The sequence below is a fragment of the Gigantopelta aegis genome, chromosome 14 (genome assembly GCF_016097555.1).
Source record: "Gigantopelta aegis isolate Gae_Host chromosome 14, Gae_host_genome, whole genome shotgun sequence".
Classification (NCBI taxonomy): domain Eukaryota; kingdom Metazoa; phylum Mollusca; class Gastropoda; order Neomphalida; family Peltospiridae; genus Gigantopelta; species Gigantopelta aegis.
Genome location: NC_054712.1, coordinates 48,050,174 through 48,072,723, shown reverse-complemented (window position 1 = coordinate 48,072,723; position 22,550 = coordinate 48,050,174). Strand labels below are relative to the sequence as shown.

At 39.5% G+C, this 22,550-nt stretch overlaps 2 protein-coding genes across 3 annotated transcripts in view; one reads left to right on the top strand and one right to left on the bottom strand.

Moving 5' to 3' along the window:
* The window catches only part of LOC121388162 (dehydrogenase/reductase SDR family member 4-like), a 75,278-nt gene that overhangs the window by 9,847 nt on the left and 42,881 nt on the right, over positions 1–22,550 (top strand). The window lies entirely within an intron of this gene.
* On the bottom strand, positions 1,503–22,061 carry LOC121388161 (dehydrogenase/reductase SDR family member 4-like). 2 transcript variants are annotated; one of them, XM_041519399.1, is made up of 9 exons: positions 21,740–22,061; positions 17,860–18,037; positions 15,977–16,054; positions 10,433–10,456; positions 7,866–7,936; positions 5,405–5,456; positions 4,665–4,799; positions 3,496–3,551; positions 1,503–2,051 (listed from the first exon to the last, which is right to left on the bottom strand). In XM_041519399.1, the coding sequence occupies exons 1-9, from the start codon at positions 21,856–21,858 to the stop codon at positions 1,937–1,939; spliced, it is 828 nt and encodes a 275-aa protein (XP_041375333.1). In that variant the 5' UTR covers positions 21,859–22,061; the 3' UTR covers positions 1,503–1,936. The 2 variants fall into 2 exon arrangements, with proteins under 2 accessions (XP_041375333.1, XP_041375334.1); XM_041519400.1 differs by lacking the exon at positions 4,665–4,799.

Below are 22,550 nucleotides of genomic sequence, written 5' to 3'. Positions count from 1 at the left end.
GTACTAAACCAAATAACTTTCGGCTAGATCAATGTTCAAGGTGCACCCAACTTTTGATAGTGCAGTTAATACCACAAGTCCTGTGATTGGTGATAAATGTGTGTTGGTTGTAAAAAAAAAAAATTGTTTCATCTGGGCAATAAAATGTATACAATTTTATTTTCATCTAGTATCGCTGTGTCAATTAGCCTTGTGCTTGAAACATGTATGGTATGGGGTATCTGTTGAAAAAAAAAGGTTTATTCAGATTTATATCTCATACTGTTTTGAAAATTATTGCAATAACATAACACAAAGCCAAATAATATAAATTTTTATTAAAAATATTTATGATATTCATCATTTAAACACTGGATTTTCAGGAAACATCAAAGTAAAGTGTTAGGATGCACTCCCACATCACCCATCCCTTGGATCTGCACCGTATATTTCAGTCTTTAATTTTTGATGCTACAGGTAGTACTAAACCAAATAACTTCCGGCTGGTTCAAAGTTCGAGGTACACCCAACTTTTGATAGAGAAGTGAACACCACAAGTCCTGTGATTGGTTATAAATGTGAGTGTGTTGGTTGTAAAAAAATTCAGTTTCATCTGGGCTAAAAATGTATGCAATTTTATTTCATCTAGTACCACTGTGTCGAGTAGCCTTGTGCTTGGAACATGTATGTACTCAAATTTTGTGCGGAACTACGGTAGTCATACACGCTACCCGTTATCTCAGAAATGAGCAGCTTGACACCCACGTTTTTGTGATTCACTTTAAGGGTGAGGGGTGGTAGTATTTATATCCGTGGCGTTTATGTCGATTGATATGTTGCAGGTAGGAGTTTTAGCCACATATGTTACTATTGTCGTCTATGGGATTTGATTTGGTAGTATACACCCTAAAAGAGGCGTGCCTCACAGCCTAAGGAGGAATGCTTCGTTGTCAAGAGAAGCTCATCTCCGGCTAGTCCAGGGTGTTTAGAATACGTCAAGTCCATCCATGTTTGGTAGTCCATATGATACATCTATGAATAATTTCTTAACTGCTGTTTATAAAATATAGTACTGGTATATATCACAGGATGTGAAATTGGATTTTTTTTAAAGTTGCAGGACCTACCGTAGTTTCAACCCGTGAAAATGGACGCGACGATTAGTTAATCAACAAACCTGTAACACATGGATTTAGTTACAATATAAAGTGACACAAAGAGTCTGTGACATTGAAATGGGGAAATACCCTTTAAACAATAGATTAGAGCTCATTGCCATAACCCCTTGTGTCTTGGAGGTACATGCGTTTAAAAAAAAGAAAAAAAGAAGCATTTTGTGATGCAATGTATTAGAAACACCAGGATAATGAGAAACACCAAGTCGTACGGAAATGGATAATGTAAACAATAAAATCTTTAAAATATTTTGATTTTAATTATGAAGAATGTGTCTAATAGTGACATTATGCCGTGGTGTTTAAAAATTAGGGTCTGTCACTTTTAAAAACAACCACATTTCAAACTTTTATTTTGATCCAACCTTTATCAAAGAATTTTTTCTAAAATGTAGGTAAACAAAACAACTGCTGGCTCAACTGTGAAATGCTCTTTTAACATGCAAATTAGAAAAGATATTGGCTCGATTTGTTTTTTTTTTGTTTTTTTTTTGCAATCACAAGGGTTATTCAATCGTCTGTGTTGAAGAATATTGTCATTCAGTACTTTAATTTGTAGATAAGTCTTCATTTGACAACACTGAATTTTACATCTGGTGACATTCAAAAATCAAGTTCTTAATACCGTAGGCCTGTGCTATAGACTGGGGAAATTATACCATATAATCAATCATATGATCACTATGAACTGATGTGAAGTTTATTTCACTAGATTAGTATCATTGTTAAGTGTGATATACTCTTGTTATTCACAGATGTAACAACAAAGTCAACATAACTATCTATAGCCGTGCTTGCATTCCACCAGTTATTAGAATTGTCTCCCCTGTGATGTAGGAGGCATCGTCGGACGCGAGGAAGGAAACGATACCACCACACTCTTCGGGTGTTCCAATCCTGAAAAACAAATACTTCAAACTGTAGTACATGATACAAAAATTTCAATTTTCAATATACAAGAAAAACTTTATTGTATGCAATATGAGGATTGGTTTTAAAAACAAAAAACATTCAGTCAAAATTTTGTTTGTTGAAAATGTAGGCCCTATCCAAATGCTGTCAAACCTGATATGGATCCACCTGTGGTGTATTGAAGAAAAAGTTTGTTTTGTTTAATGACACCACTAGAGCACATTGATTTATGAATCATCGGCTATTGGATGTCAAACATTTGGTAATTTTGACATATAGTCTTAGAGAGGAAACCCACTACATTTTTCCATTAGTAGCAAGGGATCTTTTATATGCACCATCCCACACTAGATAGCATATACCATGGCCTTTGATATACCATGGTACACTGGCTGGAACGAAAAATAGCCCAGTGGGTCCATCAATGGGGATTGATCCTAGTAATACCGTGCATCAGGTGATCACTGTACCACTGGGCTACGTCCCTTCCTGTGGGTATTGAAGAGTGACAATTTAAGACAGGCAATTGCATAATGCAAGTGTTTAAACTAGACTGAAATTATTTCTGCTAATTGTAAACTGCTGGTGAGTATGTTCTGTGACTGGGTAATTACATTGTTTTCCCGCATCAAATAGACAGTAACACCCACTGACCTCAGCGGTGTCGTGGTTAAGCCATTGGACATAAGGCTGGTCGGTACTGGTTTCGCAGCCCCGTACCGGCTCCCACCCAGTGTGAGTTTTAATGACTCAATGGGTAGGTGTAAGACCACTACACCGTATTCTCTCTCACTAAAAACTAACCCTCTGTCTTGGACAGACAGCCCAGATAGCTAAGGTGTGTTCCCAGGACAGTGTGCCTGAACCTTAATTGGATATAAATATGAAAATAAGTTGAAATAAAATGTGAATAACACCCACAAAGCTAATGATGTCATTAGAAAGTGGGACAGGCCAAGTCAACTGTCCAAGGGTCTCAGGCTAGCTTCTGGCAGGTATTTCTTTGACAAAATATAGGGAAACATTTCAGTTTACAGTGGATATAACCATATGGAGTTTTAAGATTTGCTGGTGTTATTATCTATTAGATACTGGCAAATGATTAATTTTTTACCTCAGGTTAATGCCTTCAGAGAAAGAAAAAAAGGTGGGCATCAAATAACCATAATGCCAGCAAATTCTGAAATGGAGGCAGGGGTGTGTGCAAGAAGTTTAATGGGGGTGGGGTTAGGAGTCTAGTGAGGTTTATAGGAGGTTCGATATGTGCTTAGACGAAACCTGCCCGCTTCATATAATATCTAAATAACGTTTATTTACTTTCACAGAAAATAAAAAGTGGTAGGTGTAGGTTACATGTTTATGGAAGTTTTCCAAGCTAGTGGCATGTGTTGGTTTACGCTGTTATCAATCGTCTGGGTTTCAAACTCACCTCTTCATCAGTACGGTATTTTCTGCCAGTTTCCGGGTCGTGTCATTCTTCCACAGCTGAAAGAAGAAAGGGGATTTAATTCTCAACTCGGTGAAAAAAAGAAAGAAATGTTGTATTTAACGACACACTCAATACATTTGATTTACGGTTATATGGCGTCAGACATATGGTTAAGGACCACACAGATATTGAGAGAGGAAACCAGCTGTCGCCACTTCATGGGCTACTCTTTTCGATTAGCAGCAAGGGATCTTTTATATGCATCATCCTACAGACAGGATATCACATACCATGGCCTTTGATATATCAGTCATGGTGCACTGGCTGGAATGAGAAATAGCCCAATTGGCCCACTAACGGGGATCGATCCCATGTCGACTGCTCATCGAACGAGCGCTGTACCACTGGGCTACGTCCCACCCCTCCTCAATGAAAAAGGTTTCATTAACAACACCACTAGAGCATACTGATTAATTAATCACCGGATGTCAGATATTTAGTAATTGAGACTAATAGTCTTCACAGGAAACCCATTATATTTTTTCTTTATCATCACGGGATCATTTGTGTGCAGACAAGACATCACATACCATGGTCTTTGATATACATGGGACACTGGTTGGAACAAGAAACCCAATGGGTCCTATGAGAAAGTTTGATCTTGCTGACATAACACAGCTCAGGTCAGGTCAGGTCATAGGGTTTTACGTGCACATTCAGAACAAGCTGATAGGACATTTGTATATTATATCAACTAGGAAACACTGGGCAAGATAGCACATACACAACTTTATGCTACACCACTCATAAAAAAAGAAAAAAGAAGAATGAAATGTTTTATTTAACGACACTCAACACATTTTATTTACAGTTATATGGCGTCGGACATATGGTTAAGGACCACACAGATATTGAGAGAGGAAACCCGCTGTCGCCACTTCATGGCCTACTCTTTTTTTATTAGCAGCAAGGGATCTTTTATATGCATCATCCCATAGGAATGGGAAACAAAACAATGGATTCTTTGATGGAGATCATTGTACTGGATTGTTGGGTTGTTTTTTGGGGGGGTTTTCTATTAAATTTAATTAAAAAAAGAAAAGAAAATTGAAACAAGAAAAAGAAAAAACCCAAGAAAAAATGAAATATTGCAGAATAAGGTTTCTCACCGCTTCACTGAATTTGGTTTTGATGATTCCAGGAGCAATGACATTTATCCGAATGTTAAGATCTGCAAGGCTTGGAGCCAGTGCCTTTCCGAGTCCTATCAACGCAGTTTTACTCACTGAGTATGCCCCTAATAACTTTAAAAAATATATATATATATATATTAATCACAATGCAATTGCTATTATTATAATCTAATTTAAATATTAATATAATAAAATATAAGACCAATAAAATGTGTTCAGTTAAGTTTAACAGTCTACTAAGATCATATTTTATTAAATCAAAACTTATAAAACAATTTTTTAAAAGAGCCCAATTTTTTTTATTTAAAGTATTTTCACACTTGCATTTCTTTTCTTCTTCTGTTTATTAATTACTTCAGTACTTACTTGATTTTTTTGGATGTAAAAACTGCAATATTTTTCATCATCTTAATAATCTTACGTTTTACTTTATTTTATTTAACGATGAATATTTTTTATATTCAATTGTATTAATAAATAGTAATTGTAACCATTAACAAACTAAATTACGGTATAAATTAATAACCATTTGCTAATGAAACAAATATAAATATAATGTACATCTATTGTAAACGAATTTGGCAAAAATATTTCAAAACAAAAGTGCCAATTGTCTATTGCTACAGGTTTCCATATAAAAGTTACACATATCTGTTTTTACAAAGTATAATGCTGTTGTAAATAAACTTTGCAGACATCAAGTCAAAATCACTTACATGCATCGGGGCATAGGCTGCAATCGAACTGATCAGTATAACTGACCCAGATCTGGAAGGTAAACAGTTTTTATAATAAGCTGCTGTTGACAAAAGTAGGTCATGGTGGCCTATATTTCATGTCCGAATATAGTTAGGAACAATACAGAATGAAAAGGGTGAGGGGGAAAGAGGATGCAAAGGATTTGATATGGGGAGCAGGCCCTCCACGTGTTCAAAAATATTGCACTCGAGTACTTGAGGGTCAAACTCGACCCAGACTTGAGTACCAGACACTTACACTAGATGATGATGATGATGAGATTAAGGAATAAAGTAAAATAACATTATGCATCTTAATTACAGCCCTGAACATGGATGGCAAATCATGCCATTGTATTGCATTTAGAAACTGGTTGATAAGTTCAGTGTTGTGATGGATGGACAGTCAGTTTAAAAAGAGAAACTAAAAAAAAAAAAAAAAAAATGTTTTATTTAACGATGCACTCAACACATTTTATTTACGGTTATATGGCGTCAGATATATGGTTAAGGACCACACAGATTTTGAGAGGAAACCCGCTGTCGCCACTACATGGGCTACTCTTTTCGATTAGCAGCAAGGGATCTTTTATTTGCGCTTCCCACAGGCAGGATAGCACAAACCATGGCCTTTGTTGAACCAGTTATGGATCAAAAATAAAGTTTGTTTTATTTAACGACGCCGCTAGAGCACATTGATTTTTTATCTTATCATCGGCTATTGGACGTCAAACATATGGTCATTCTGACACTGTTTTTAGAGGAAACCCGCTGTCGCCACATAGGCTACTCTTTTTACGACAGGCAGCAAGGGATCTTTTATTTGCGCTTCCCACAGGCAGGATAGCACAAACCATGGCCTTTGTTGAACCAGTTATGGATCACTGGTCGGTGCAAGTGGTTTACACCTACCCATTGAGCCTTGCTGAGCACTCACTCAGGGTTTGGAGTCGGTATCTCGATTAAAAATCCCATGCCTCGACTGGGATCCGAACCCAGTACCTACCAGCCTGTAGACCGATGGCCTGCCACGACGCCACCGAGGCCGGTCAGAGTTATGGATCACTGGTCGGTGCAAGTGGTTTACACCTACCCATTGAGCCTTGCAGAGCACTCACTCAGGGTTTGGAGTCGGTATATGGATTAAAAATCCCATGCCTCAACTGGAATCCGAACCCAGTACCTACCAGCCTGTTGACTGATGGCCTAACCACAACGCCACCGAGGCAGGTCGAAAGAGAAACTAGTGCATGATCTTATAATTATTGTGTAACTTATATCATTGATTATCTACTGCTGAAATTATTGTCCCTACATAGTCCAATGTATTATAGTTGATCATTGTATTCCACCTGGTACGGGTATTCGAGTCCTGTGAACGGACTTGAGTCTTGCTAGACTCAACCCATGCCCAAATACTCGAGTACTCGTGGAGACCCTAATGGGGGATGACCCACTTTTTTTAGCCACATGTATTGCATGCGAGTAGACTGGTCCGCTGTCTGGTTTAATAGTAATATTCCCTTTAAGTATTTTATTCTTACCCCTCCAGCTTAACCAGCTGCAACTGTCTAACCCTACTGAACACTCTCCCGCACAGATAGCCACAAGAGACAAGCACCTGTCGCGGTTGGAGAGACAAGGACTGGGGTGTGGAGATGGACAGCAAAAGAAGTTGAAAGATAGGATGAGTTGCCAGATCGGGAAGAAATGAGATGGAATTCAAGGGAGGGAGTTAAACAACAAACCTGTAACACGTGGATTTAGTTACAACAGAGTGACACATAGAGCCTGTGACCTTCAAATGTGGAAATACCTTTTAAACAGACCGGCCTCGGTGGCGCAGTGGTTAAGCCATCGGACTACAGGCTGGTAGGTACAGGGTTCACTTCCCTGTACCGGCTCCAACCCAGAGCGAGTTCTTAAGGACTCAATGGGTAGGTGTAAGGCCACTATCTCTCTCCTTTCTCTAACCACTAACCACTAACAATTAACATTAACCCACTGTCATGGACAGTCGACCCAGATAACCGTGTGTGTGCCCAGGATAGTGTGCTTGAAGCTTAATTGGATATAAGCACGAAAATGAAGCTGAAACAAACTTTTAAACAATAGACAAGTAGCAAGGGATCTTGTATATGCACAATCTCACAGACAGGATAGTACATACCACGGCCTTTGAAATGCCAGTCGTGGTGCACTGGCTGGAATGAGAAATAGCTCAATGGGCTCACTGACGGGGGACGATCCTAGACAGACAGGCAGACGCTTTACCCTGGGCTACATCCTGCCTCTTCAATGGGAGGATAACCCAGTGAGTTCACTGAGAGGAATCGATCCCTTGACCACTCGTACCTCAAGCAAACATTATACCCACGGAACTATGTTCCAGGTCTCAGACATTGTTACAAAGACAGAACAGCTGTATTATTGCTATTACCCTCTCGCCTCCATGTGAGGAACAACTTCTTTACATAACAAGAACGAGCTTTTCACGTTGATCTCAAATATCTGGAAAATTAATAGCACATAAAAATAAAAATAATAAAAAACTGGCTGCAAGCATTCAAAACAATTCAAGTGGGAAATAATAAAATATATTTTTCAAAATGAAGAAATAAATAAAAGTAAATATATTTTTCAGTAGGTTTGTCCATTTGTATATCTCTCCATTCATCTTTCCTTCCTTCCTTCCATCCATCGATCCATATTTTCCATTCATCCATACATCCCATTTCCTTCCATCCACATTTCCTCCCTCCCTTCCATCCTTCCATCCATCCATCTCACCTTTCATCTATCTAACCATCTATCCATCCATCCGTATTTCCTTCCATCCATCCATCCAAATTTCATCCATCCATCCATCTGTGCATCCATCCGTCCATCTGTGTATCCATTCATCCATCCATTGATTCTTTCTGCTTTCTTCAAGACATGCATCCATCCATCCATCTTTCCTTCCATTCATCCATATTTCCTTCCATCCATCCATCCATCCATCTTTCCAGCCATCCATCTGTCCATTCATTCATCCATCTTTTATTACATCCATTTATATTTTTTTCTATCCATCTATCTTTCCTTCCAATACATCCATCTATCTTTTTTCCATTTATCCATCCACCTTTCCTTCTATCCATCCATTCATCCACTCACTTTTCCTTCCATCCACCTATCCATCAGTCTTTCCTTTCATCCATCCATCTTTCCATTCATCCATCCACCTTTCCTTCATCCATCCACCCACCCATCCATTACTCTTTCCTTTCATCCATCGACCTTTCCTTCGATTATCCATCCATCTTTCCTTCCATCCATCCATCTATTTTTCCTTCCATCCACCCATCTATTACTCTTGTCTTTCACCCATCCACCTTTCCTTCCATCCATCCATCCATCTTACTTACCACCCAAACATCCATCCATCTTTCCTTCCATTCACCCAATTATCCATCCATCTTTCCTTCCATCCATCCATCTATTTTTCCTTCCATCCACCCATCTATTACTCTTGTCTTTCACCCATCCACCTTTCCTTTCATCCAACCATCCATCTTACTTACCACCCAAACATCCATCCACCTTTCCTTCCATCCATCCATCCATCTTACTTACCACCCAAACATCCATCCATCTTTCCTTCCATTCACCCAATTATTCATCCATCTTTTCTTCCTTCCATTCATACACCCACCTTTCCTTCCATCCATCCATCCAACTCCATCAATCTTTCCTTTCATCCATCCATCTTTCCATCCATCCATCCACCTTTCCTTCATCCATCCCTCTTTCCTTTAATCCATCCACCTTTCCTTCCATCCATCCATCCAACTCCATCAATCTTTCCTTTCATCCATCCATCTTTCCATCCATCCATCCACCTTTCCTTCATCCATCCCTCTTTCCTTTAATCCATCCACCTTTCCTTCCATCCATCCATCCAACTCCATCAATCTTTCCTTTCATCCATCCATCTTTCCATCCATCCATCCACCTTTCCTTCATCCATCCATTCATCCCTCTTTCCTTTAATCCATCCACCTTTCCTTCCATTCATCCATTCATCTTTCCTTCATCCATCCATCCACCCATCCATACTCTTTCCTTTCACCCATCCACCTTTTCTCCCATTAATCCATCCATCTTACCTACCAAAGGAAGGAAATATTACACATTTTATTTATGGTTATATGGCATTTGACATATGGTTAAGGACCACACAGATACTGAGAGAGGAAACCTGCTGTCAACACTTCATGGGCTACTCTTTTCGATTAGTAGCAAGGGATCTTTTATATGCACTATCCTACAGACAGGATAACACATACCAGTCTTTGATGAACCAGTCATGGTACACTGGCTGGAGTGAGAAATAGCCCAATGGGCCCACTGACGGGGATCAATCCCAGACCGACCACTCATCAAGCAAGCGCTTTACCACTGGGCTACATCTCGCCCCTCTTACCTACTATCCAAACCTCCATCCATATTTCCTTCATCCATCCATTCATCCACCCACCTTTCCTCCCATCCATACATCCACCTATCCATCAATATTTCCTCCCATCCATCCATTCATCCACCTGTCCATCCACCTACCTTTCCTTCCATCAATCCATACACCCATCCATGAAAATTTCCTTTCATCTATCCATCTTTTCATCCATCTTTCCTTCCATCCATCCATCTTTCCTTCCATCTATCTGTCCTTCCATCCATCCATCCATAAATCTTTCCTACAATCCATCCATCTTTCCTTCCATCCATCCATACATATTTCATTCATTCCTACCATCCGTCCATCCATCTTTCCTTCAATCCATTATTTCTGCATTCTTCCAGACATACACCCATGCATTAAAATGCCTATATTCATCCTTCTCTCTATTGACAATTCTTAGATATTTTTTTAACTTGTTTTTGACAAGTCTATTTACTGTCATTAATATGAATCTGACAAATGGTAAGAAAGAAAAATGCAGTAGTAAGTGAAAAATAGGTTACCTTATCCCATGCTTCCTCCGATGTCTGCAAAATACAAAAAATATTATAATTAATACTAATATACAAAAACTACTATGATTTTATCATTTTTAAAGTGATCACTTCAAGGCCCTAACCTTGACATTAATCAAATTGTCCTGGGCAATGAATAAAAATAAAAATAATAGTAATACAATTTTTTTTAAACAATTATGTAATGCAAAATTTTACATCTTTATACCATTTCCCTCCCCCTTCACCTAGTTCCTTTCCTTTCAACTGATTTTCATGCTTATATCCAATTAAGTTTCAAGCATGCTGTCCTGGGCATACCAGTGTTTCTGCCAGAAAGACATTTTTGGGTATGGCGCTATAAAACTGCATGCAACCAGTCAACAGGGTGTATGTGGGGCCTCCCACAGAAAGAAAATGGGTTAAGTTTAGACTTAGGTTAAGAAAATCATACAGTAATTATAAGAGTAATTAATTTTGTCAAAAGGTTAACTTTAAAAAAAAAATCTGAAAAATTGTTTGGGTATGGCACCATACCCGTTTTACTATCTGGTAGAAACCCTGCCGGATACACCTCAGTTATCTGGGCTGTCTGTCCAGGACAGTAGGTTAGTGGTTAGTTGTTAGTGGTTAGTTGTTAGTGATTAGTGAGAGAGAAGAGGGTGTAGTGGTCTTACACCTACCCATTAAGTCGTTAAAACTCGCTCTGGGTGGGAGCTGGCACCGGGCTGTGAATCCTGTACCTACTAGCCTTATGTCCGATGATTAAACCACTACACCACTGAGGCCGGCTTACTACTTTGGGGCCATTCAAATGTTATGTAATGCTCTAGGGATGGGAGGAAGTATCATGAGAAGTATTTTGAAACATTATTATATTAAACGAAATGGATCTGTTTTTGAGTATAGTTATCAGACAACATTACAATAATGGTAAGAGGGATAACATCTGGAATCCATTTAAAACTAATGATGTTATTAACAGCTGTGGAGGTGAGATTAACATGGTACATTCTAATGTGAAGGAGGCAGGATGTAGCCCAGTGGTAACGTGTTCGCTTGATGTGTGGTCAGTTTGGGATCGATCCCTGTCAGTGGGCTCATTGGGCTATTTCTCGCTCTAGCCAGTGCACTAATTCTGGTATATCAAAGGCCGTGGTATGTGTTATCCTGTCTGTGGGATGGTGCATGTAAAAAATCCCTTGCTGCTAATCGAAAAGAGTAGGCAATGAAGTGGCGACAGCGGGTTTCCTCTCTATATATCTGTGTGGTCCTTAAAGGAAGGGACAATTAAGGCATTTGGCCTGGTATGCATATTCAACGATATATAATGCACGTTATTGCTTAATATCAACGAGTATAATTGTACAGTTAATTAATAAAACGGTTAAATGTGACGGCTATTGTATATAACGGTAGCAGCCATTTTGTACCATCTCAATGAGTATGCCCTCTGGCGAGCTGGTGGTTATGTAATACTTAAAGCGTAACGTCAGGAATGAGCCTTAGAACTAGAGAAACACAATCTACCTGGTTTTTGCGGGATGATAAATAGTCATACATTGCAATGTTCTGTAATAATACACATCCCAGTAAGCCAGCAATAAGTATATCCAGCACTATATATATATTATTTTTCAATACAAAATAAAATACCATTGTCAAAGTGGCTACACAACAAGTCGAAATAATTAACAATGTTTTGTCCATGCATTAACCTACGTACTGAAATGATACACGGAGTGTTTTCTTAGTTAATTGGTCTATGCTGTTAGTTGCTTCTACCTGTGATTCCTGATTGGCAGGTGTGTATTTGATTGGTAACCAGACGAGCCAATTAATTGACGCTGTCTAGACACAAAAATACATTCCAGTATTGTGGAATATTACCTGTCGCCCCTAAAATGCTAATGGACATGGTTTATTACTGTAAATAGTTCTGTAAAACTATTGATTAAGTAGACTTTTCCATCTAAAACCACAGAACTGACCAATTACGTAGTCCCCCCCCAAAAACAAATTATCACTTGGGTATTGTGGGTTGTCGTTTTTGCTCCAACGTAGCATATCAGTAGGCATAATAGTGTACATTTTTCCTTTGGATTATTTAACAGAGAAAAATACTATAACCCCATTTTGTTCCATTAATGCAACTTGAAATATATTTAGTTAAATAGTTTATTATATTATTACGTCATTTATGCTGTTTTACAAGTCAGGTTGATCAAAGAGAAGCACCTTGTCAAAAATTACTGCTTTTGTTTATACTGTACATACAGGAGATGGTCAGGAGCTTACGTCACTTCGCCCCAAGCTATCCCACTGGACGTCACAAAAACGAAACAAAATGGCTGCCCTCAGTTAGCAGGAATAATCATGGTTTTTTATTAACTCTAAAATTACGCGTTTTTCTTTTGCTAAAGTGTCAGTATGTGTTGGTGGTCCGGGTATGCATCTTTCCAACACATAAGGCTCTTGTTTGAGTTGACAATACCTTTAACCATATGTCCAATGCCATGTAACCGTAATTATAATGTATTGAGTGCATCGTTAAATAAAACATTTCCTTCCTTCCTTCTTATGTGAAATAATTTGTGACACAAAACAGTCGGTAAATAATTTCCAACTGTCCCAAGCTTTATGGAAATTTATTACATTAAACAACATGAACTTGATATGAAATGGCTGGTTTTTTAGTATAGTTAGACAGAATTACAATAATGATAAGAGAGATAACATCTCGAATCCATTTAAAACTAATGATGTTATTAACAGCTGTGGAGGTGAGATTAACGTGTGATGTTAATAAAAGCCGTTGTTACTAATCTCCTAGTGCAGTCTGCTGTAGACAGGACTTTGTTAAACGACCACCTGTCTGCTAAGAACATTTAAAACTAATGATGTTATTAACAGCTGTGGAGGTGAGATTAACGTGTGATGTTAATAAAAGCCGTTGTTACTAATCTCCTAGTGCAGTCTGCTGTAGACAGGACTTTGTTAAACGACCACCTGTCTGCTAATCTCCTAGTGCAGTCTGCTGTAGACAGGACTTTGTTAAACGACCACCTGTCTGCTAATCTCCTAGTGCAGTCTGCTGTAGACAGGACTTTGTTAAACGACCACCTGTCTGCTAATCTCCTAGTGCAGTCTGCTGTAGACAGGACTTTGTTAAACGACCACTGTGCAGTCTGCTGTAGACAGGACTGTGTTAAACGACCACCTGTCTGCTGATCTCCTAGTGCAGTCTGCTGTAGACAGGACTTTGTTAAACGACCACCTGTCTGCTGATCTCCTAGTGCAGTCTGCTGTAGACAGGACTTTGTTAAACGACCACCTGTCTGCTGATCTACTAGTGCAGTCTGCTGTAGACAGGACTTTGTTAAACGACCACCTGTCTGCTAATCTCCTAGTGCAGTCTGCTGTAGACAGGACTGTGTTAAACGACCACCTGTCTGCTAATCTCCTAGTGCAGTCTGCTGTAGACAGGACTTTGTTAAACGACCACCTGTCTGCTGATCTCCTAGTGCAGTCTGCTGTAGACAGGACTTTGTTAAACGACCACCTGTCTGCTAATCTCCTAGTGCAGTCTGCTGTAGACAGGACTTTGTTAAACGACCACCTGTCTGCTAAGAACATTTAAAGTCACTGATCCCACTTTCTGAGGTATGTACCTTTACCGTTTCACATAAAGTGTATTTCGAGCTACTATAAATACCACGTAGGATTTACCAAAATTGATAACTTAAGAAAAATGTTGTGAGTAACACGAAAGTTAATAATAGATAAGCTGTAAAATATGAAAAAAAAATTCTTAGACACCTGTTGGTGAGAAGGAAGGAAGGAAATGTTTTATTTAATGACACACTGAACACATTTTATTTATGGTTATATGGTGTCAGACCACACAGATATTGAGAGAGGAAACCCACTGTCGCCACTTCATGGGCTTCTCTTTTTGATTAGCAGCAAGGGATCTTTTATATGCACCATCCCATAGACAGGATAACACATACCACAGCCTTTGATGTACCTGTCGTGGTGCACTGGCTGGAGCGAGAAATCCGTTGTTGAGAACACCATTCGTTATTTTTGATAACATATGATTGTTTGCACATGTACTTGTGTTAACAATTTCAAGACATACGACTGGCTGAACCAGGTCACCAATGCCATACATCCAATGAAAAAACAGCATGATCGAAATCGATTACACTGTGACGTATAGTTAACATGATAATCATTTGTCTGTGCCACGTAAGTTAGCCACAAAAGTGCAAGGGGTGTAAATAACTTCGTTGATTTTTTTTTTTTAATTTTTAAAACCTGGTTTTTGAGGCTATGTAAGAAATTGAATAATACATTCTTGTCCGTTAGATACCATTTATTTTACAACTCACTGTTTAAAAACGTATCAAACTTGCTTTTGCTCGTTAGATACATTTTAAAACAACTTGTTGTAAGATAAATGGTATCTAACGGCCACTCATGTATTATTCTCTATGTACAGCCTGATAATGTCCAATTAAATTGCTACGTGTTCAGTTCTGAACACTTCAGCTCATTACAGATATACTAAGCCTTTTCTTGCTTCCAGATAACATCGGGAATTCTTGAATGTGAAGTTATGGACAAATATGAAGTTGATTAATGATAATACACTAAGATAAAAGAAATGCCACAGGACTATAGATGTGAAAAAAAGTACTCAGTGAAACTCCTCTAAACTGTAAACTGGAATTCCCTCAAAACTGGGCATTTTTCACGGTCCCTTTTTAAATATCAGTACAGCAAAAAACCTCTCTAAACCAGATACCCCTTAAAACTGGACTTTTTTTTAACTTGGTCCCATGGGTGTCCAGTTTAAAGGGGTTTCACTGTATTTCAAACAAGGAACAAAAGTTTCACTGAGAAATGCCACACACTGTGGTTACAGGACAAGGTACCATGATTTGGTTTGTCTGGTAGGCATTAACATGCATATATAACATACATATATAACATGCATATATAACATGCATATATAACATGCATATATAATATGCATATATAATATGCATATATAACATGCATATACACAGGTATAACAAGCATATATAACATGTATATATAACATACATATATAACATGCATATATAACATGCATATATAATATGCATATATAACATGCATATACACAGGTATAACAAGCATATATAACATGTATATATAACATGCATATACATGTATAACATGCATCTACCATGCATATATCCAGAGGGTTCAAACACGCTTACTGTGGACATAGCCTGCGATTATAGCCAGGAATTGTTTTCATAGTAAGAAGTACAATGAATGATTAGAGGCAGATCCAAAGTGTGTATGGGTGGACCCATTTCCCCTAAACATGTTCAAGTACCCCCTTTTTCCCCCCTCTTTTAATTTGTTTTCCATTTTTCCATTTCGATTCCTTTTTGACAAGTTGGTTTATATGCCTTTTTTGCATTAGTCTCCCCCAACCCGCCTAAAAATATATTCCCTGGACCTGCCCCTGGATTATGTGATATTATTACTTACATCTAAAATTGGTCCAAACATGGGATTCACTGCAGCGTTTGACACTAAAATATCTATACCACCAAACTGCTCGAGTGTCTGTGAAAATAAAATATTTGAAAATGTATCATCATGTCATTGTACTAAAAATTATCAGCTATTGAAGTATCTCAGTTGTATTAATAATTAGGTAATGTTTTGAATATAGTAAGTACATTCTTAAATCAAGTACCGGTATATAAAATTTACCAAATTTTTTGTGTGTGTTTGTAAAATGCAAACATAAATTAAGCACATAAATTAAGCAACAACCAGTCTAAACTTGGAATGTTATTTGCAGGGGCGTAGCGTGATCTAAACCTGGTATGGGCGGGGGGTGGGGGGTGGGGGGTGGGGGTGGGGGGGTGGGGGGGGTGAGGGTCGAATATGAACCAAGTGGACCCTTTTTCTATTTTGTTTTTGCACCAACAGAAACTCCATATGTAAAAACCTGTATGTTTTAGTTCTGAAAGCGGACCATTTGCTTCAGCAGGGGGGTGGGTGGGTTCGTCCAAACCCCCCCCCCAACCCCACCCCCCAGCCTACGCCCCTGATTTGATGATACTTTTTTATGTCTAACTAAGGGTTTTGAACTTGGTCATGTTAATGGTTTAATATTACACTACTTTCATTATTCTTACGGAGTAGCAACATGAAATATTTGATTCTCATCATTGAAAATTTTAAAAATATTGTGACGTTATAATCCTTTTTCTAACACAAGCATCTTTCTTATAAATGTATTATGAAAGTTAAGTTTTGAATCAATCAATCAAGCAAGCATCCTGTATTATCAATGCATAAATCATTTTTCATTTCAGTTTTATTTTCGTGCTTATATCCAATTAAGGTTCAAGCACACTGTCCTGGGCACATCTCTCAGGGTATCTGGGCTGTCCAGGACAGTGGGTTAGTTGATAGTTCTTAGTGGTTATTGGGGGAGGAGAGGAGGGTGTAGTGGGCGTAACCTATCCATTGAGTCAATAAAACTCACTCTGGGTGGGAGCCAGTAACAGACTGTGAAACCCTGTACCTACCAGCCTTGTGTCTGATGGCCAGTATGTATAAACATGGTTCATACAGGCAAGGACCCATAAAATTCAAGCACTTTTCAAGGACTTTTCAAGGACCTACCTTATGTTTTCAAGGACCATAAATACAAACCTTAACCAGCCTTTTCGAACAATGTTTTTTAATAGAAAATGTATGTTTATATAGACAGTACTTACCATTTGCAGATAATGTCGTCAAGTTTAACATGTTTAGCATTGTAAGCTTCACAAATATCCTTTTCTAGTTGGCAAGAATTTAAAGTTTTCCAGTAGTTTAGGCTTAACCATGTTAATCTGATAATAGTCAGTGAAGTCTTTACTCTAGCAGTTCTTTAATTTGTTATTTCAATATCCTTGCGACAACAGGAACACACAGCCTTTGACACGTCCTTACTCTCTCTGATCCACGCATATTTTCGACACCACGTTTTGTTAAAAACACACTTTCCACTAGGCATGTTTAAATTTGAACATGTGCTTGCAAAAACTTCAAAATCTAAGTGATTCTGTGTCGTCTCGCCTGACTATTGTTTGCAATTCTCACAACGAGGCTATTACGCTCATCAATAATCAGTCAATCTCGGCTGAGGCATTCGGAACATAGCATTTGTCCCAGAATGGGCCGAGTACATTCGGGTCGCAGAACGTCGCAAGTGCTGGAATGAAAGTGCGAACACGGAAGTAAAAATGTTAAATTTCTTTCGAGATTGTTCCGTAATTTCTGGTTAAAATGACACGCTAGTTACACTGACATGAAAATAAGCACTTTTCATTTCAAACTCTTAAATAAACCATGAATAAATAAGAAAGCACCTCTTTAAATAAGTTTGATCTGTCCTCTGCACGTCCCACGTGACATGTCACACCAGCTACATTCAGATGTTCGTCTTTCAGTTTCCTAACGGCCGCGTGAACGTTTTTCTGCTTCCTGCTGCTAATCATCACCATAGCGCCATCTTGTGCCAGTCTTCTTGCAGCCGCAAATCCAATTCTGTATGAAAAATACGGAACAATCCCGAGTAAAAGAGTTAGAACACCACCATAGAACACACTGACCAATCCATCACCAGCTGCTGGATGTCATTTCATTTCAACTTATTTTCATGCTTATATCCAATTAGGATGCAAGCACACTGTCCTGGGCACACACCTCAGCAATCTGGGCTTTCTGTCCAGGACAGTGGGATAATTGTTAGTGGTTAGTGAGAGAGACGAGGGTGTAGTGGTCTTACACCTAGCCATTGAGTCGTTAAAACTCATTCTGGTTTGGAGCCGGTACCAGGCTGTGAACCCTGTACGTACCAGCCTTATGTCCGATGGCTTAACCACGACACCACCAAATCTATTCTAGATGTCAAACATTTGATAATTCTGACACGTAGAATTCAGTTAAAAGTTTGTTTTGTTTAACAACACCACCAGAGCACATTCATTGATTAATCATCAGCTATTAGATGTCAAACATTTGGTAATTTTGACAAATAAGTCTTAGAGAAGAAACCTGCTGCATGTTATTATTAGTAGCAAGGCATCTTTTATATGAACCATCCAACAGAAAAGATAGCACATGCCATTGTTAAAAATGTCTATTAAACAAATGGTTCTTTAATTTCCTTATCCACACTAGGAGATCTTTTATGTGTACATTTCCACACTTTACCACAGAGCATACCAACTGTAGAGTGATGGCTGAAACTGGAAATAATTCAATGGATCCACCAATGAGCATTGAGCTCACAACCCATCAGATCTCAGGTTAGTGCACTATGTAGTAGTTATAAGTGTTCTGCAACCAACAGACCTCATCTGAACATGGTAATCTACATTTACTCATTGTATCCATCCATCGACTTATCCTTCCATCCATCCATCCACTCATATATCCTTCCATTGATATATCCAGTCTGTGATTTTGAGGAGAGTTTGGGAGCCTGAGGCTCGCAAAAAATCATATAGGACTTTCTAGCTTGGCTAGCATACGAGCCCACATGGCTCGTAAAAATTATTTGTACAAATTACACTGATTCTTCGAAATGACAGAGTCAACATATATCTCAAAATCATGGGAAACCACAGTCTTGAATAGCGATCTTTTCCATGGTTTCATGCAAAACATTTAGTGCATCTTCTGTTCTACTGAAGACGCACGGCAGGGCTCGCTGGGTTGGTGGCGGGCTCTAAAGATTTGCAAACAGGGAGACCTTATGACACTTAAAATATTAAACCCACTATCCATACATCTGCCCATCCTTCCATTCACCCACCCACCCACCCACCCATCCATTCACCCACCCACCCACCCACCCATCCATCCATCCATCCATCCATCCATCAATCAATCCACCCAACCAATCCTTCCATCCATCCATTCACTCACCCACCCATTCATCAATCCACACCCACCCACCCACCCATCCTTCCTTCCATGCATCCACTCACTCACCCAAACCCACCCATCTTCCACTCACCCACCCACCCATCCACTCATTTCCAACCACCCACTCACTCACTCATCCACCCACCACTAAATACAGCACTTTGCTGGACAAATTCACTGTATATTTTTTCAGTGCAAGTGCGAATAATTTTTACATGCTCATATACCACTAGAGTTTCGAGCATGTCCGTCCCGGACACTGGATAGCCAGTGACTTGCTCCGGGACAGGAAAAATTAAGGTGACAATTTTGAAATTTACATCCAAAAATTAAATAGTGGGCCTTTAAAATTTTGATGCACATCTCTAATTAATATAATCAATAAAAATAAAATCTACTCATTAAATTTGGTCGCTGTATTAGATTGGGTGGTCAAAAAGAAATTAGATAGCTAGATAACTAATTTAAGGGGGTGGGGGGAGGGTGAATGGACAGAATTTTGAAATTAGCAATTAGTAAAAGAAATTAGTAGGATTAAAAAAAAAAAAATTACAAGCCAAAAATAAAATGAATTGACTGCTCGGCCGAATATTTATATAATTTGGAGCATTTTTGAAGGACAGTCCAAAAATAAATAAGAGAAAGAAGAGAGGATCGGACTATTTAATAATATATTTTAAAAAAGGGTAATTTCGACATAAAATTTTGAACAACGGTCTAAAAGTTTAAAGTCCGATCTATATGTCCACGCGAGTGGTCTCGTTAAGGCCGTTAGGGGAGAGGTTGGCGACTATGGCGAGCCGATGTCCGGAGTTGCAGTCAGCGATGGGATGAGTTGCTTCTTTGAGAGTAGATGTCTGATGACCACGCGGTAACCGGTGCCGCAAATCATCTTGACGATCCTGTGGATTGTTGAACTGTCCATCTCGTAGAGGAGGATCACTTGTCAGTAGATCTGCTGGCGCCGGTGCGTCACGATGAGTCCCGTCGCTGAGCTTTGGAGCCGAATGTTGTGGAGCTCGAAGTGGCTCCCGTCTGGCAGTGGTCTCCAGTCCTGGTTGCAAAACCAGCCCCTCAGCTTCGCTGTATCGGTCGTGTCGCCCTGGACGTAGACCCGGTACTGAGCCTTAAGTTTCCCCAAGGCCAGTTGCCAGGTATCTACATCCTCCTCCGGGGGTGTCCTCTGTCGGACAGGCTGGCTTGCAGGAGATGTTGCTTTCCTCTTGACGGCCGCCGTTGCCTCAAGACCAGCAGGGCGCTTCTCAACGGGAGTGGTCTGTATAGTCGACCGCTTCACCGGAGGCACTGGAGTGGAAGTGTATCGAGGCGGCGGCGACTAGGCCATAGCAGTGTCCAACAGGTCACTTGTCACCTCCGCGGTCGATTCCGCCGGTGGCGTATTCTTCCTCTTCGGTGGTGAAGCGGGTGGCGGCGACGCAAATGGAACTGCCACTGGCGGTTGAGCCGCCAGCTTTGGTTCCCCCTGAGACGCCCCTGCAGCATGTTCCTTCCTCCGACCTCCTCTTCCTCTCCTCTTCTTATTGGAGTCCGCATCCCCGTACACCAAAGTCACGGTCACCCGCGACCCGGTATACGCAATACAGAACTCCAACAACATTCCAAAGCTTGCCATAAGTCCCCCCAGGTGGGGGGTGGGGGCAAGTTCAGAGCGCACATCGACACGTCTAGCTTCATAGCTGTCTCTCAATGGAAGCTATATTTTTTCAGGCAATATACTGTTTGACTATTTAGTACGTCAGCTTTGTGTGCTACGATGTCTTTAGGAATGTTTAGTTTTGTAAGTACCTAACCTAAAATAAGTGTGTGTTTGTAGGGGGTGGTGGGGGGGGGGGTAGTCAATTTTAAGCCTTGACTGGGAGGGGGAATGCATAATCTTCAGACTTAGAGGGCCACTGTTCACCTGAAACCCGCACCCGACACCCACCATTATACATCTCCCCACTCAATGTAGTGGGTTTCCTCTCTTAGAATGTATATCAAAATTACCAAATGTTTGACATCCAATGGCTGATGATTAATGAATGAATGTGCTCTTGTTCTAGCCAGTGCAACACGGCTGGTATATCAAAGGCCATGGTATGTGCTATCCTGTCTGTGGGATGGTGCATATAAAAGATCCCTTGCTACCACTGGCGTAGGAGGGGGGCAAAGGGGCATGTTCCCCCCACTTTACTGATATTTTGCTTTATATTTGCTTTATAATAGTGTAAAAGTGTGTAAATATAAAAGGTTTATTTTAATGAACTTGATGGCCTGGCTGAGGTCAATCACAAAATGCACAGCTAAAACCATTACCCATCAGTGGATGCTGTTACTATGGCGACCTTTCCCAAAAGCTTGCCGCCAGTGTTTGAAGATGCCAGTCTCATACCCACATGGCAGCCAGTTGTCATCCTCGTTAACATAGAAAACATTCTTCGGGCGTACTTTGGACTTTGAACTGTCACTAAACTATATAACTCCTCTATTAAAGAAATACATCAACTATAATTCATATTTCACGTAGCCTAAAATTATGTTTGTGAAGTGCTAAATTGGTTTAACGGTTATATATTCTCTGTAAAATTCATAAACTACAAGCCCAAAGTTTGTTTTCCAGCCTGATCATCCGTGGAATCCCGAGTAGGAAATCTCTTTTATTTATAGAAACGCAATGCAAAACGAATTTCTATTGGAGCATCGTTTGTATTGGGAAAATAAACAACTCACAAGCATTCGGAATATGTCGGCTGAATGTTCGAAAACATTCGGAAATCCTCGGTCGAATACGAATGACTTAACGAACATGTTCGAGGGTTTCCGAATGACTGCTGGTATATCTATTTTTAGCAATGAGGCAATTCTTGTGTGTGTGGGGGGGGGGGTCAATTTATGTACAAATGCTGATATGTGACGTCATTTCCGTAAACACATGGCTTCCATTATTATGAAATAAAAAAATACGTTCATTCTTAGAAAGCATGTTGCTGCATGCTTTGTAATCCTGTATATAAAGATTGATTTTCTGCGAAGTACTTTCATAGTGTTGATGCCTTGATGAGAATAGTAATACAACGCGTGCTTTGCTCCAAACTGAGCAAGCTGTGGTCTGCGATGGCTTGCATGG